The sequence below is a fragment of the Dermacentor albipictus genome, chromosome 9 (genome assembly GCF_038994185.2).
Source record: "Dermacentor albipictus isolate Rhodes 1998 colony chromosome 9, USDA_Dalb.pri_finalv2, whole genome shotgun sequence".
Classification (NCBI taxonomy): domain Eukaryota; kingdom Metazoa; phylum Arthropoda; class Arachnida; order Ixodida; family Ixodidae; genus Dermacentor; species Dermacentor albipictus.
This window is the reverse complement of record NC_091829.1, coordinates 10,949,025-10,965,163: the sequence shown is the minus strand read 5'-3', so window position 1 is coordinate 10,965,163 and position 16,139 is coordinate 10,949,025. Positions and strand designations below refer to the sequence as shown.

The 16,139-nt window shown below is 43.0% G+C and overlaps 1 protein-coding gene across 1 annotated transcript in view; it reads right to left on the bottom strand.

Annotated features, from left to right (window-relative positions):
- Positions 1-16,139, bottom strand: part of SH3PX1 (sorting nexin 33-like protein SH3PX1) — a 54,731-nt gene that overhangs the window by 4,608 nt on the left and 33,984 nt on the right. Inside the window, exons 10-15 of the mRNA XM_065443316.2 lie at positions 12,622-12,725; positions 8,769-8,872; positions 8,608-8,685; positions 8,454-8,530; positions 5,306-5,395; positions 3,548-3,754 (exon numbers count right to left, since the gene is read on the bottom strand). Coding sequence (XP_065299388.1) covers positions 3,548-3,754; positions 5,306-5,395; positions 8,454-8,530; positions 8,608-8,685; positions 8,769-8,872; positions 12,622-12,725 — 660 coding nt within the window. The remainder of the gene's footprint in view (positions 1-3,547; positions 3,755-5,305; positions 5,396-8,453; positions 8,531-8,607; positions 8,686-8,768; positions 8,873-12,621; positions 12,726-16,139) is intronic.

Below are 16,139 nucleotides of genomic sequence, written 5' to 3'. Positions count from 1 at the left end.
GTGTTCAATTAATTTACAAGAAGAGGATAATATGGAAATCGGACGGTAATTTAGGACTGAGCTTGGGTCACCTTTTTTTAATATAGGGACAACACGTGCTACTTTCCAATCGAGTGGAAGTACCGCGGAATGTAGAGACGCCTGAAAGATTACTACAAGGAATTTACTTAAATGTTCCGCATAACGCCGAAGGAAGGTGTTGGGAATGCCGTCTGGACCAACAGATGATTTTACTTTTAACCGGAGGAGCATGTTAAGTACACCTTCATGAGAAATGTTAACGTCAGAAGAGCAGGATGGTGAAGTTTGGAAAGAGGGTTCAGTTGGTGGTGAGAAGACACTGTGGAAGTGGTCATTTAAAAGGTTTGCAACAGCCTTGGGATCAGTTATTGCAATGTTATCATGGATAATGTTCGTTATGGATTTATTCCGTTCCTTAATAAAGTTCCAGAACTTCTGGGGATCGTCCTTAATAAAATTTGGTAAAGTGTTGCTGAAATAAAAATTCTTTGCTTCTGCAATGGCCTCTGAAAGGGCGACACGAACACTGGTTAAATTGTCAGTAGCTGGGCCTTTCTTTCTTAGGCGTTTGGCTTTACGTTTTAATTGAATAGTGCGTCTATTCATCCATGGTGTATGTTTAGCAGGCTTTTTAAGTTTGTTAGGTATAAATTGATCAATGCAGAACAAACACATTGCTTTAAACTTTTCCCAAAGCTGCAGAACGTCATTCTGGCGAAATTCAGAAAGACAAGAGTCTAGATAATCTGTTATCCGCACATCATCAGCCTGCGCAAAATTTTTCACAATTGTAAGCGCATGCGTGCCATGCGCGCGGGAAACATTCAAGGGAAATGATACAACAATAAGAGCATGGTCAGACAGCCCAGGTTCGACAGATACAGAATAATCGGAAAAGGAGCGTTCAAGAAAGACAAGGTCAAGGAGCGAACCAGGGCCATTACCAAATCTGGTAGGTTCACGAACTACTTGTACAAGGTTGTGGTCGAGCATCATATCAAAAAGCACATTTGCGTCGGTAACAGAACCGGCACTAGACATAATACGATCCCAGTCAATGCCCGGTAAGTTAAAATCCCCAACCACTAAAAGCTTATTTCTATTGAACTGTGCCATTTGTTCACTTATAGTAAATAAATAATCGGGGGAAGAGTCAGGTGGTCTGTACACCGCACATAAAATAAAAACATGACCATAAATATTCAGTTTTACGAACAGACTTTCGGTGTTGCTTGACTCTGATAACAGAATGGCCTCCACGGACGACTTTACAATAACAGCTACCCCACCACCCCTAGTAGTCCTGTCTCTACGAATTATTTTGTAGGCAGGCGGGACCACATCCTTGTCACTGATTTCGCTATGAAGCCAGGTTTCTGTTATAACTGCAACGTGTGGCGAGTGCGACAAAAGAATTGATGACACTAGTTAACAGTGTTATGACACTAGTTAACTAACCAATGCTTTGCACCACATCAGCACCAAAAATTTCACATTAGTAGTATCATTATCAAAATAAAATATTTCCGTTACATACCTTCTAGTTATACAATTTTAATTTTCTGACAATTATCACAACTTTGTCACAAGTTAATGAGAGATAATTTTACATTTTCTTACACTAGGTCATTTGAGTCTTATGCATATTTTTTGAAAACTTAATACCAACAGCCATCAAGAGCAGGTTCAATATTCCTGTTCATCTGTGTATTCACTGTACGCAATGTAAATAATCCAAAGTCAGACAATTTAGATTTAGTTAATAGGTAAGCACCACTATGCAAACAGGCATTCCTCACTTCATCAACTTGCCAGCAATCTAACTACCAGTAAGCCTTTGTTATGATGAAGTCAACGGGAAAGTGAACAAATTTTATAAAAGCAACTACTCCATAAAAGCTATAAAAAAAAAGCCTGAAATAGCACAACTCCGCAAAAGTCCAATACGGGTGTTGATTGCGATCGAGCCAGATCGGGATCGAATTTCTCGGCTGCAATTGGCTCCTTTGCACAAGCTGCAGGAGGCAGTCTCGTTTTAGGCGACTTTGAGCACGCCGGGCATGTGGAAGGCAGCATGGAGTAACATTTGTCTGTTCTGTTGTGCACTACTTCATAGTGCCGCGGAGCCATGGCAGCGGTGCCACTCGTCGCTGACAGCGCACAGGCGCAGCATGGAGGAAAAAGGTGTGCCGACAGAGTGGGTCGCTTGCTCACACGGCACGAATGAGCCCCCTGAACGATAGCAACATTCTTTTCTCTTCCCAAAGAAACGGCGAGCAAGGGCAGTTGAGGAGGTTCAGGGCTTATCCACACCTCCATGTTGGAATGCAATTGCGTGGTTGTACTCATGCCGTTTCTGCAGAAACAAGCGTACAAGCGTCCATGCTTTTTTTTTGTTTTTTGTTTTGACTTGCGCCGACGCCATGACAATTGCTCTTGATTCAGTTTCAGTTTATTATTCGTTCATAACAATTGGTTACAAGAAATGATATACAAACAAGGGTCCCACAGCCACAGACTGCACTGTGCAATCGTGGTGATTGTGGCTCCAGCAATTCTGACGAATGGAGTGGTACGCAGCACAATAATAACCACCATCAAAAAGAACAAACAGAGGGCAAGCAGAGAGGGAAGGCGCATGCGGCAAGATGGAGAGGCCAGGAGATAAATGTCACTACCTTTAGTTTATTCGCGGGGCTAAGGCGGGAAAGGCACTGAGAGCAGCCGTGAGCGCACACCCACTCGCCGCTGATAACATGCAGGCACAGCACGGAGGAAAAGGGTGTGCAGGCATAGCAGAATGAAGAGAGTTGCTCACTCGCTCGGTGTGGAACGCTGCCGTGAGTGCACACACACCCCTTGACAGTTTGCTCTAAGCGAAGCGGTATGCTTCGAGTAATCCAGTTTTAAATGCATGTAGTACTTGAGTCAGGACTAGGAGAAATTTCGGATAAAGCGATAATTCAAGTAAAGCAGCTTCGTTATACGAGGGCTTACTGTATATACTAGAAGCTTGGAACACTACCAACCAAATTACTGTTGTCAAAAGCCAACATCAGCAAACTGCTGATGGTGCTTGTGAAGTGCAGGGGTAGCTGTGTTTTAGTCAGTCAGATTAATCTGGGGTTTGCAATATTCCCGCCATATGTATATTGCTGGTATCACCCAGTTGCATACTAACAAGCGGTTCACTTCATTTAATAATGTAACACCTCATACATTTAAGTGTTATGGCCAGAAGATTCAAGACATTCATTTCCAAATGTTGCTCACCATTATAGAAACATTGAGATTCAACTGATTGAAAGTGCTGCAGGCTAGCTTAGTTGCAGAGAGTAGTGCAATGGAAAATACAGTGCCCAGCCAACATGTTAAGAAGCTGAGTTCACATTTCACTTATGGCATTAAGCCATAAGGAAATGAAAAGCTCCTGTGAAGGAGGTTACTTGGGTTCTGAATACCTGCAATAAGGCTAGTAACAAAGATGACACCACAGCATAGCGGGGGTCTTACTGGCAATACATACCTCTTCATAGAAGCTGATTTGACCGCCCAAAAAATCGTGCATGGCACCATTGAAGTCATGCACTTTCTGCCTCTGGAAGTGGCTCACTTCGGCCAGCACGGCATATGAGACAACATCCATGCGCTGCCGGATCCCTTCGAGGTCCTCATGTGACAGCTTTACCTCGTCGCGCATCTTTTGATACTCCTTGTGCTTACTCAGGAACGACTGCACATATACAAGGCAGAAAGGCAGTTTGTCAGTCTACGGCCAGGCATACTATTTAGCCACTTCATAATTATTAAACATTTTAACTGCAGCTGACAGCATGCTCCACATCTTGAAAATCTCACACTATAAGCTAAGAGACAAAATAAGGCGCCACATGTTGCAAGCAATCTTCAATACTGGCAAATCTAGCTCTTTTGCATAAATCAGTTCATCAGAGTCACTTCTTGTGGCTCATACACATTTCTCTGTGCATTACAACTTTCTCTGAGTCATCTCTATCTTCACTGGTATTCTAGCAAGGATACCATATGAATGCTGAATGACACCTTGAAGGTATGGCAGAAGGCGCACCGCCAAGGCCGACAACAAATCTGGCATGTTTTCACAGCTGTAAAATGTTGTATATACCCAACGTAGAGCAATGAAGATGTACAAAATCATGCCAGAATGCCTGTAAATGTTTCTAAACTGCATTAGCCCTAGTACACCTCCACAAAGTGTATTCGCAAGCTTTGTTGCGTAGAAAACCAGCACTGTTCTGAAGCACTGGGATATAGTTAAACGAGCTGCACACGTGCACAAATAATGAAATGATGGGATGAAAAAAAAAAAGAACATGCCAATTTCTTAATACTCTTATGGCACTATAAAACTGACTGTTCTGGAGTTCATCTGAAGCCAAAGCATAATAGTGTTCGCCAAAATTTGTACATTGTCAGTGACAGGGCAGAAGTCCACAGTAATGAACAGAGACGTATGCCTTTGCTTTTGCTTTCTTCATCACTGTGCCTTCACTGTGCGCAAGGATCCTAAGCAATTGGCGAAAAGGTACCAACGACCCACATGGCAGGAGGTATTGCATACGTGGCGGATGCAGTAAGCAACTATTCAAGTCCCATGTTTTCAAATTACTGTCTGCGAAAGCTTTAACCCCTTCCATTTTGTGGTAATATACTGAATTCTGACCAATAATGGTCAAATTATTTTTGTACTTGAGTTAGCACCAATCTTTACCTCCTCAGAAAAAATATGTTCACTTCTGCTCGCACTATCGCAAAAAATGTGAGCTGCCATGTGCCAAAAGCACAACTAAGCACAGAGACAAAACTAGGCTCGTCCATGGCATTGCCAGAAAATTCCAAGTGCTTCTGACAAGTTGCGCTCATCCTTGGCTGTTTTTACCAGAAACCCGTGGACAAACCCAGCTCATCCAAGGCCGGGAAGGAGTTAAAGAGTCTGTGTTCACTACTTCTATGTTTAAAGAGTGTGTACAGTGCTCACGGAATGAAATGGGACAAGAAGCATTTAGTAGAACCCTACATGTATGCAAAGTACGCGAGAGCACCATGTCATGTCGCTAGGAATTTGGTCACCAAAGCTGACGAGGACTCCGATGTAAGTGTGCGCGCAAGAATTACGTCGATGCGACACGAACTGCAGCCGGTTGAAACGAAAGTATGCACATTACTTAGCCCTAAATTGACGCGTTTCATTCCGTGAGCACTGTACACATTCAGACTGGTTCCACTGTACGATGCCTTGACAGACCTTGTGGAAGCTGACAATGTCTGGCCAGACGGCGAGGACACCCTTGTACATGAACAGGACATCTCCAAGGGACTCCCAGTAGTGCTGGAGCTGTACAACAGAACAACAATGCATGCTGATTCACTACAAAGGCAGAAGCAGCAGTATCACTACAGCAAGAGAGTCATGCAGTCCAAATCCAGTCACAACACACTCTATGAACTGCTTAGAAAATGTTGCAGAAATAGACAGACAGCCACATAAGGGTGCTTACTGCTGTGCGATACTGGCAGAAAATATTGCTATACACGGAGGAACCTAGACTTCAAAGTTCCAGGACATTGAATGGCCTGAAACATTTCAGCAAAATCTGTCTTTATGACAGTAACAACCGATTAAGTTTTACATTTCAATGAAACACATTCTATGAAGGGCATTACTGTACAGAGGAGAGTTCCAAGTTTACTTTGACCTCATGGGGCTATCTTCTACACACAGAAATCAGAGTAATGCTGCCATTCTCTTATCGTGCCTCCATGGACTTATGTGTACAGAGGCCAAAAATAGACCCCGTGAACTCATGCTTAACAGCAGAAAGCCGCGGCCATTCAGCCATGGCGACAGCTACACATCAAGGATGGAATGGGACCAAGAAAGCTATAGCTATTACAGTGAACTCAATAAAGGCTAAACATGTCTAATCTAGCAGAATGCGATGTTGGGCTAATTGGCTCATGCTTGAAATACGGTTCTGGCACTAGGAAAACTAAACGGAAAGAGAGAAGAGAAAGAGCACCAGTTTACAACTTAAGTTGCAAGTTGGTGCTCTTTCTGTTCCTTCTTCCTGCTTAATTTCTCACCACACTTCTCAAGTTGTGTGCTGATGAATGTATATTCTCTTCATGCTCGAAAACAGCTCAAGAACATAATTTATTTTCAAGCTGGCTATTGCAGTAGGACCTCGTTGATACGGTCCCGTTATGTGCGATTTTCCAGCGCCAACATTCTGATGTGTCGCAACATGGCACACACAATAACTACTACGTGGTTAACACAGAAATGGAATGTTTACTGCTCACTCCAAGGAAGTTACTTATAGAAGGTCCGTGACGTACACGTCACATGCCGAGGGTCCCGGAGTTGCTGCTGGGTTGCAAGCTGAAGGCACACCATGCTCACGATTGAGAAAGCAAAATATGACCTTATACAGTTTTGCTTCATTTTCCGGTTCATACGTTCCCAGAAAACACGACCTTTTGGCACCAATGTTATACACCGCCCAACCACGATCATATGATAAGTTTTTTGGCCACTGGATCCCATGTAAGCAACAAAATGTGCGAGGCATGCGTAATCGGGAACAGTAGCAGCCTTCCGAAGCAGCTTCCCCACTGTACTTGCCTACCCTGTTTCATGTGAAAACGCCAAGGCACACTCAAGTTTCCTATTCTGGTACCAGCAAATCTCCTCCCGTGTTGTTGCACGCCACAATCCCAGCTATCAACACCAACCCTACTGTGATAAGTATCTTTACTTATCTATTTCACAACGTGTGGGGCATAGTGCCATTAGAAGTTTAATAGTTAGAAGCTTTTAATAGGTGACAATCACACACACTGTCGTTCCTTGCTGCAGGCAGTGCAAAGCGAGTGTCATGTTTTGCTCTTGAGGTATCGTAGGCATCATATTCCAGCGTCGCTCACTGACTTGATCTTGTTTCGTTTCCCCATCACTGTCTTAAAGCACTACGGAACAAGAAAACGACAACGTGCATCTTTTGCCATTCGCACCACCAGCGCGATGCATGTGTCAACATCTCGTGCCGCAACAATTTGCACCAAGTGGGCACTTGAAAATTTCCCACCAAAATGCCCTGTTCGAAAAAGCTGCTTCCCCAAGCCAAATTCGAGGAGCGTAAGTGTAAACCAGCTAAAACTGCAATAATGACAACGCATGTCTTGTGGCCCTTGCGCTGCACCAAATTGGCATGCATTGGTGTGTTGTGCGGCAACTATCAGTGCAGCGCTTTACATTACGTAGATGTCAATTACAGTTGAGTCTACCAAATTTTTAGTGATTTAAGATCATATGTATTTCAGTTAGTGTGTTTATTTCACTTTTTTTTCCCCTTAAAAATGTATGCGCAAGGTTCTACTGTATTACTAACTAGTATGTTACAAACATTAAAAACCAATTCCTTGGATATACCACAGTCAGATGCAGAAGGCAATACTCCAGAAGAGAATACATCCATTGACATAGAGGAAGTGGCAGACTCCACATGCTTGTCGTCATAAAAACCACTGTTCTTTGCAGTAATGAGCATGTAACATCACGTGGCAGGTTGTCATGTTGATGCACTACCCAGATTTTCATGATAACTTGCAGTATTTGAACTACTTCATAAACCCTTGCAGCATCTGTGACAATGGAACAGTCTTGATTAAATTAGTCTCAATATTCATGAAACCCAATATAAGAATATGATCAAACCACATCCATGCAATTCTGCATGCATCAGACTTCATATACGAAGCGAGTACAGTTGAACCTTGATATAGTGAATACAGATATAACAAATTATCAGATATAACAAAGTAAATCTAGAATGTTTCTTGCCTCCATCAGCCTGTCACAAATAATGAATATATAAGGGCTCATAATGGATATTCAATACAACAAAGGTACCGTATAAACCCATGTAAGGGACACACCCCCAGCTTAGCAACTTTTTTTTCTTTAGAGGAAGGGGTAGGGGGGGGGGGGGAAAGAAGAATAATACTTCCAATGCAGAAGCAATTGCGTTTCGTGCCTTGATGGCGAGCGTGCGCACTGGCGAATTTTCATGCGCTGCGTGCTTCTGTGTCCAGCTACTAGATGGCGAGAGCTGCGTGTTGACCTCTGATGCAATGTTACATCTGAGGATTTGGGGTGTGCACAAGTCAAGGCTGTGCCGGCACCATTTTGACCAAAAGGTCCCGTCTTATGCAAGAGCCACACCTCGTCAAAATTGGGGGATAAAAATGCCGCTTTTAAATGAGTCTTTACGATATCTTCATGGTGGATGTGAATTTTTCAAAAACGAGGTTCGAGTGAATTTGACATAATTGCTCCCGACTTAAACACACACAAAAAAGTACCTCGTGATATGAGAGTATATGCTTCTCACCTTGGACTCGTACATGCACCCGATGTGCTTATAAGTCTCCTCTGTGTGCTTGAGGGCCTCCGTCAGCTGGGCTGCAGCTGTGAGTGAAATGCTCTGGTCACGGCCTTATCACTGCACAAATGTTATGTCATATTTGTCTGCTGTGTCAACTTACGCAACGATTTTTCCAGGTCAAATGCACTTGCCAACTCCTTCAGAGAACTGGCAATCTTCTCACATTCATACTTGTAATCTAAAACACAAGAGCAGAACTAGTGAAGGTTGAAATTCCGACAAGCAGAATGGGTGAAAGGCTTCTACATGAAGGGTTCTCACGTTTTGAGCACTTTTTGATCTGGTCCTGAGAGGTTTTGTACAAGTGGTTGACACCATCATCCATCTTCTGCGCGAGTTTGCCAAAGGTGTCTGCCTTGGTTTCGCTTGTTTAGAAGAAAAGAAAGGAATAGCATACAGTTTACAATTGCATACCTGCCAACCTGCGAAACTTAAAATTAATAAAAATCCTGTGGACACAACACAGGAACGGGGGAATTACATGCACTTTACAAGTTTGCCTTTTGCAAACACTGTTTGTGGGATACATATGTAGGTTGTCAACAATTATTTAACGCTGGATGAAGCTCACAAGCAGCAGCAACATGCATAAACTGAAAAGCAATGCACTGTTTTATAGATCACAACGACTTTTTCACTGACTTTGCTGTTGCCTATTTCACCTGCTTCAGCAGCTTGTCGTAATAAACTTGCTCCAAGCAGGTATACCTCTTGTGTTCATTCACAATCAGGGAAGTTCCAAGGGTATATGAGGCTGACAAGCGAAACGTTTGCCCATATAGAATACATATTTTGTAAAACTTGATGACACATTTGTAAAATTGTAGAACAAGCACAAATTCGTAAAATTTCCGGGAAATTTGGGAGAGTTATAATGTATGCATTTTCTGCTTTCAGAAAATGTAAGCTTGAAGAAAGGTGAGTCAGCATCTACTTATTTTGTAAAGGAATTGCATAATGCAACATCCCAACAGCAAGACTAACATTGCCATATTACCTTTCCTTTTAAACCTGCTATAAGACATACATCTGCTATAAACTTGCTATGAGACAAACACTTAGCAAAAATAATTTATGACCTGCTACTGCCAATTATAAGGGGCTCTATACTGGTGTACTATTAGAGAGGTTTAGCGTGTCCGGTATTCGGGTACGCAGGTGGACGGGGCATTGTGGCGGAGCTGTAAACGGGAGCGGCCTGCATGGTGCAGCCACCTGGTGGCACAATGCTCAAACAGACAAAAACAGCTAATATTGTTGTAACCAAGTCAATTCTACTTTGGTGCGAGTGTAAATTTTTGGCAGCAACACGATTTCACCAGTGCTGAAAATTTACGCCAGCAGCGAAGTAGAATACACTTGGTTACAGCAATATTTGCTGTTTTTGTCCATTTTGTCCGAGTTTTGCGCCACCAGGTAGATGCACCATGCAGGCCGCTCCCGTTTACTCCCCTGCCCTAACGCCCCGTCCGCCTGTGTTTACTAGAATACCGGACCAGCTATACCTCTCTATTGACGGCATTAAAAGTTTTAACTAATACCATTGTTATATCTGAGCTACTGCACGGATGGAAATGTGGAAAGCCTGTGGTTAAAATCATGCAATCATTCTATAATAGTGCTTTCTTTCATGTGACCACCAAGTAGTCATTTAAGATTCTGGAGCTGATTGAAGACTTCTCTTAGGCTTAATGCAGTAATGTTTCCCCATAAATTCTTTGTTGCAACTTCAAGAAAAGAAAACTGTCAATAAGCAGTACATGAGCAAAAAATCATTCCTGCAGAAATGAATTTTTACTGTGCCACTGGCACTATACAATGTCACTTTGTCAGTACAAGCAGGTGCCAGCAAGCACCTTTGCTGGCAGCTAGTTCTGAAGATCACTCAATACCCGTAACTATATTGGGGGAGAACTTATCTTGGCAGCGTAGTGAAAGCTAGGGGAGTAGAGCTCCTGCACAATCGTATTACTCCGCCAAGTAGTACAGCAGATTGCAGCCAATTTCGGTCCCGTTTCGGTTTTCTTTACACACTGTGTACCCACATTGCCTATCTTCACAACCTAGTTGTTTAATAAAATTTGGCAAAATATTTGTTTTACCATTGAAAATGTCATACGTATACTCCATCTCACAAGTGACTTGCAGTACTGCCGAAGGTATGATGTGTACACAAGCAATATCTTTGTGCAGCAGAATATAGTTCCAGGCTTAATCGTCTCATTACTGGCGGGATTAGAGAGTTTTACTTTTCCTTAACAGATGTTACAGCGATACGCAAGGTGTTAGGCTCTTTGCGCATGCATGTCATATACTGCCAAATTACTGTGGAAATTACCACCAGTAACTTTAATAGCCGCCTTGACCGTGATTATGTAGCAATATGGCAGCACCCCACACAGCTCAGACCGCACGCTTCAATCCAAATTTGCACTTGTTACTGGCTCTCTGCCTGGACAGTAACAAATAAATGGTAAACTCCATCATTGCTTAGTCTCATCTCACGCTGAGGACGAAGAATTAGGTATGCTTTGTCATTATTGAGATCAACTGTTTGTTTTGACTCTGCTAGGACTACAGAGACATCGCCAAGCAGTAAAAGTGGTTTGATTTACATTAGCAGGTGGCGCCACAGCATTAGAGCTGATGATGCGGTAACAACACGGAATGCTACGAAGGCCTAAATCTTCACTGCATCATTAATTTACTACGGCACTCTAGTATGGTATGTGATGACGGTGGTCAGCAAATGCCAAACAGTCGCCAAGCATACGATGCGGCACATGTGAACATTTATCAGGGCATAAGATCTTACTAAAGCTGGCTAAGGAGACTGCAATGAGTTGTTAGGAAAAGGCATAGATGAAGCGAAGCCCGCTATGATATTCATGGAAACGCAGCCTATGGTTACAACACAAAAACATTTGTTGCATCACTCCACCAACCATGGAGCATGTATTGACAGAATGGCAAGCAGAGGCTAAGCAGATGACGTAGCATAGATGAACACATTTTGAAGGGAATTCAACCTTCCTATTAGCTAAAGAGTCCTGCAGCTTCCCCAGTGCTGCAAGGAACTGGTGAGATGGAGTATAGATGTCATGTCTGTAGGTACTATGTTCTCATCAAAGTTTTTTCTTTCTAATCTGATATATTTACTCTTGCCATTTGGCAACGAATGCGCTCTTCAACTCTGTTGCTTGAGAGCATGCGCCCTATTTACGTACTGCACAACACAGTTGTGCAGAAATCGTGGAAATTCTATTCCAAAGTGCACAATAGATTTAAATTATGTGCGACTTGCCATCACATTGTTAACTTAATAATAAATCAAGCAGAATTAAGTTAAGCTAAGGAAATTAGAAAATCATAAATAAATTTAAGGAACTCTTTCACGGTGTATGAGGAGACAATGCGTTCTGATCCGATAGATTTCACAGCACTGCCAAGAAAGGCGAGCCCAAGTATAGTTGACGTTGATCCCAAATATAAAAGCAAGACTTTCATGGAGCATAATGCATATTGTCACGTAGGTGACGGCGAGCTGCCTGGCATGCAGACAGACAGAAAGGGACACTATGTTGGCAGTAAACTTAAAGAGAGCTTATTGGGCGAACTTGTGCCCTAAAGCAAGCAAACAAGTCGGTGACTGCGAAAACAGCAAGCGTGCCTACGGCGTTCATCAGACTGAGCCAGCGCAAGCGGTGGGCCCGTATTTATACCTCACGTCGCGGAATTTTTGAGGCACTGCAAGCCGAAATAAACGCATGTGGCAATATAGACTACAGAGGCTCCAATTATTGGGTCGGCTTCTCCAATCCATTAATACCTGAAGCTCTAGGACACCTTGTAGCAAAAGCAACTCAAACGTGGCAGTGTGCAGTCATTAAAAAACTCAACCATTAATGAACCATTCACATTATAATCGCCTTTATGCTCAGTTCGCTACAACTGTTGGTCACATCAAATGAGCTGAAGATGCAGATAACATGTCTCAAGATGTGGACAAAAACCACCTAGATCAGATCTACAGTATGCAAATACTGCCCTGCCTGCAATGGGAAAAATAATGACAGACACTGACCTTCATCAATACAAAACACAAAGCACTCACACGGCAAGTGGGTCTAGGCTGACTTGCGGCACCTGGAAGGCTGCGAACAGATTAGTCCCCATGAGTTCGTCCTTTTCGGCTTTCCGCTTGCCCATTTTCCATTTCTGGTTCAAGGAAGGTCAGAGTGTGGAGAACATTTCAAGCAACAGCAGTTTTGCATTGTGTGCACGCAATGCTTTTCTCATACACCAAAGATGGCTTAAACGATAACCACCTTATAACACAGGGTCACATAGAATATTAATTTCTACTTGCTTTCCCTTTTCTACAAGGGCCATTCAGAAAGTTAGTTTTGTCATTTAGTATCACACAAAAACTTCATGGCAAAAAAAAGAAAAAAAAAACACCATGGCGTCATAAACTACTATACACCTTGCACTATTTTTCCTCATAGTCACCACCGACTTGAGACATTTGTCGTAGTGTGCAATCAGTTTGAAGAAACCGCTCTGGTACAACAACTGTGGCCTGTGATGCCCGAGACATGACCTCTTCCCCATACATAATCTGTAGGCATTCATGGATGACGGACACAGAAGTCCGACGTGCCCATTCATGCCAGATAACAGCACACACTTCCATTGGCAACCACATTGTCAGCACACATCTGTCTCCCATCGTGATTTGTACTTGAATAACCTCGAGCACGCCGGTTTGCTGCTACTCTCTCTTCTTTGGTGCGCTGATGTTCCTTCCGTCGTTGAACCAGCAATGGGTGTGGATTTTTTATGGCAATTGTTTGTTTCCCTGGTGTACCATCTTCTCTTTCAAAAAGATGACGAAACTTATTATTGGAATGTCTCTCATAGAACCGAATTAATGCAGAATTTGGTAATAAATTACAGCCTATACACACTGTGAGGCTTTTCTTTCTTTTCAGCCGTGAGGCTTTTCTTTTGAGGAACCCGTATGGGTTTCCTTTGTAGCAATTGCTACGCACGGGTTGATGTCAGATTTTCGCTTTAATAATTACTTCTCTCCACCTTGCGGGTTTCCACAGAACGTCAAAGCCTATATGTGGCATGATGGCCTGCCAACTATATTATGTATACTATGGATTCTCAAAGTGAATTCCGTGGAACCCAGAGATTCTGCAGGCCCCTCCTAAGGGTTGCACCAGCTACTGATAAATTTTTCCTGGTTCCGCGCTCGCCAAGTGGCTAAGACGTTGAACCATGTGCATTTCTGCCATTTGCAAATAGGTTCCGCTAGCGTGCATGCAGACTTACCCGTCGGATGATTAAAAATTAAGTATACAGAGCGGCACGACCCAGCTGGTGCTAGTACAGCAGCTCGGCAAGCATGGAGCACCCAAACTCACGTTGCAAAAGAGCAAAAACGGCGCTAATGTCCAACCAAACCAAAGTGGTGGAATCTGCATTGCCATAGTTATCAGGAGAAATTGTACATGATATGAGACTGACAGCAACGGCGGATTGCTTTGTGCCTAATTGTGCCTGTAAGCCTTTATACTTGCATTTATCGTTATGCATAAAACTGAACTGGCGGCGCGCGCCATGCATTCGTAACTGCGTAGCCACTATCCACGATCACGTCAATAACCATCACGGTTTCATCCGCAGCGGTTGCAGCAAACGGCAGTTTAGCATTGACTTTGTGTGAGCATCAACAGCGTGCCTTCAAAGGTACGTAGTCGCCATCCATGTTTGCGTCGATAGTGACTCCTGTTTCGTCTGCATTTGTTGCAAAAGAAACGGTTGCTTCATTTTGACTTGACATGTGTGTTGGCTGCCTGCCTTCAGAACCGCAAGGTCGCTGTCCATGATCGCATCGATAGCGGCCGTGGTTTCATCTGCAACGGTTGAGGCAAACAGTAGTTTTGCTTTGACTCTGTGCAGATGTAGAGCAGCGGCTACATTGCGATGGATGGAAGATTTGTTGGTGACCAGCTCACTGGTGAGTGAGTATAACAACTTTATTTGGTCCACGTAGACGCGAGTAAACTCGACGTCATTATTTTTTCACCAGCCCACTGGTGAAAAAATAATCGAGATGTGCGATCGGTGCGATGAAGACATGCGCCGCAGAGCACGTTGTGGAGGAAGTTGCGAGGCCTTTGCCAGTGTGAGCACTAATCAATCAATATATATATATTCTTTTTATTTTTTAGTTTTTTGCAGTTCCCTTTATTTTTTTCATATTGTCTGTAAAGTCACCGTAACCAATGCTTGATCTATATCTCTTATTTTTTCTATTTTGTTCATGTATGGAAGTCTCTCTGACAGTTTTTAACTTTGGGGTTCCCTGTGTAGTACTAATTTTACATACAATTTTTCGTAAAACTGACATTGTTGATGAACAAACTTGAACGAGAGGACGAGAATCGCAGCATCTGCACTGCTCTTGTTCAAAATAGAAACAGCACTGCAGATGCATTTAGTAAATAAAAGAGTTGATGTGGCAAGCATTGTTTATTGTTTTTTTTATACCCTCGATAATTTGACATTTGGTTAATTGAGACATTTTTTTCGGTTCCGTAAAATCCAAATTAACGATGTTTCACTGTACTCAAAGTAAAGTCGGCACTAATTCTATGACCTCTTCTAAGTGTGATAAGCACTGAGAAGTGTCATTCTTTCTCAGCATGCCTTGGTTGCGATGCTGTCCTGTCTTGGCTCATAACAATTGCACCGAGTTTGGACTAGGTGGGTTAGAAATCACCGTCAAGCAGTCCGCCCAAGACTACCATTGGCCCCAAACATCTTGCGCACTACACCTAGCCTATTAAGGGGGGAGGGGGTTCCTTGGCGCTTCAGAGATCTTAGCAGGGCTCCCTGGGACCAACATGCTTGAGAACCCCTGAAGTATACAGTCTAAACTTCGATATATCGAACATGGATATATTATTACATGAATCTATCCCTCCGCCGACGCATAGCAACACTTTGTCTATTTTATAAGCTTTACCATTCATCACTTAACAGTGCCCCTTACATAACACCACCCGCATACATATCTCCTCGCACTGGTCACCAACTGCAAGTTTCCCGTACACGTACAAGAACTGTTAATTTTTCAGCATCTTTTTTTCCTCGTGCAGCCAAAGACTGGAAAAGCCTTCCTCGCAATATCGTCGTTCTCACCTGTCCATCATCTTTTTCTACCAATGTGACCGAGTACCTGTTGTCACAAATTTGAGTGTTATATTTTTATGTACACCCAACCCTTATGTAATACCCCCTAGAGGGGTCTTTAAAGTAAATAAATGAAATGAAATGAAATTATTGCATATATCAAACACTTTCCATATCACCTGGAAAATCGCATGCATTTTAAGTTCTTTAATTCCAATGGGGTTGGATGTAAAGTAGATATATCAAACTCTGCCACCCCCGACCACGCATGATCTACTGACGGGCAGTGAGCTTTCCTGCAACAACCTCGAAGATAACGGTGGCGCGATGGGCATTCCCGACTCCTGCGCACTATAGCTGCACACATCGATTGCACCGAGGGTGCCATTTGAACTTAGCAGTGTACACAAGCGGCAGCTTGGC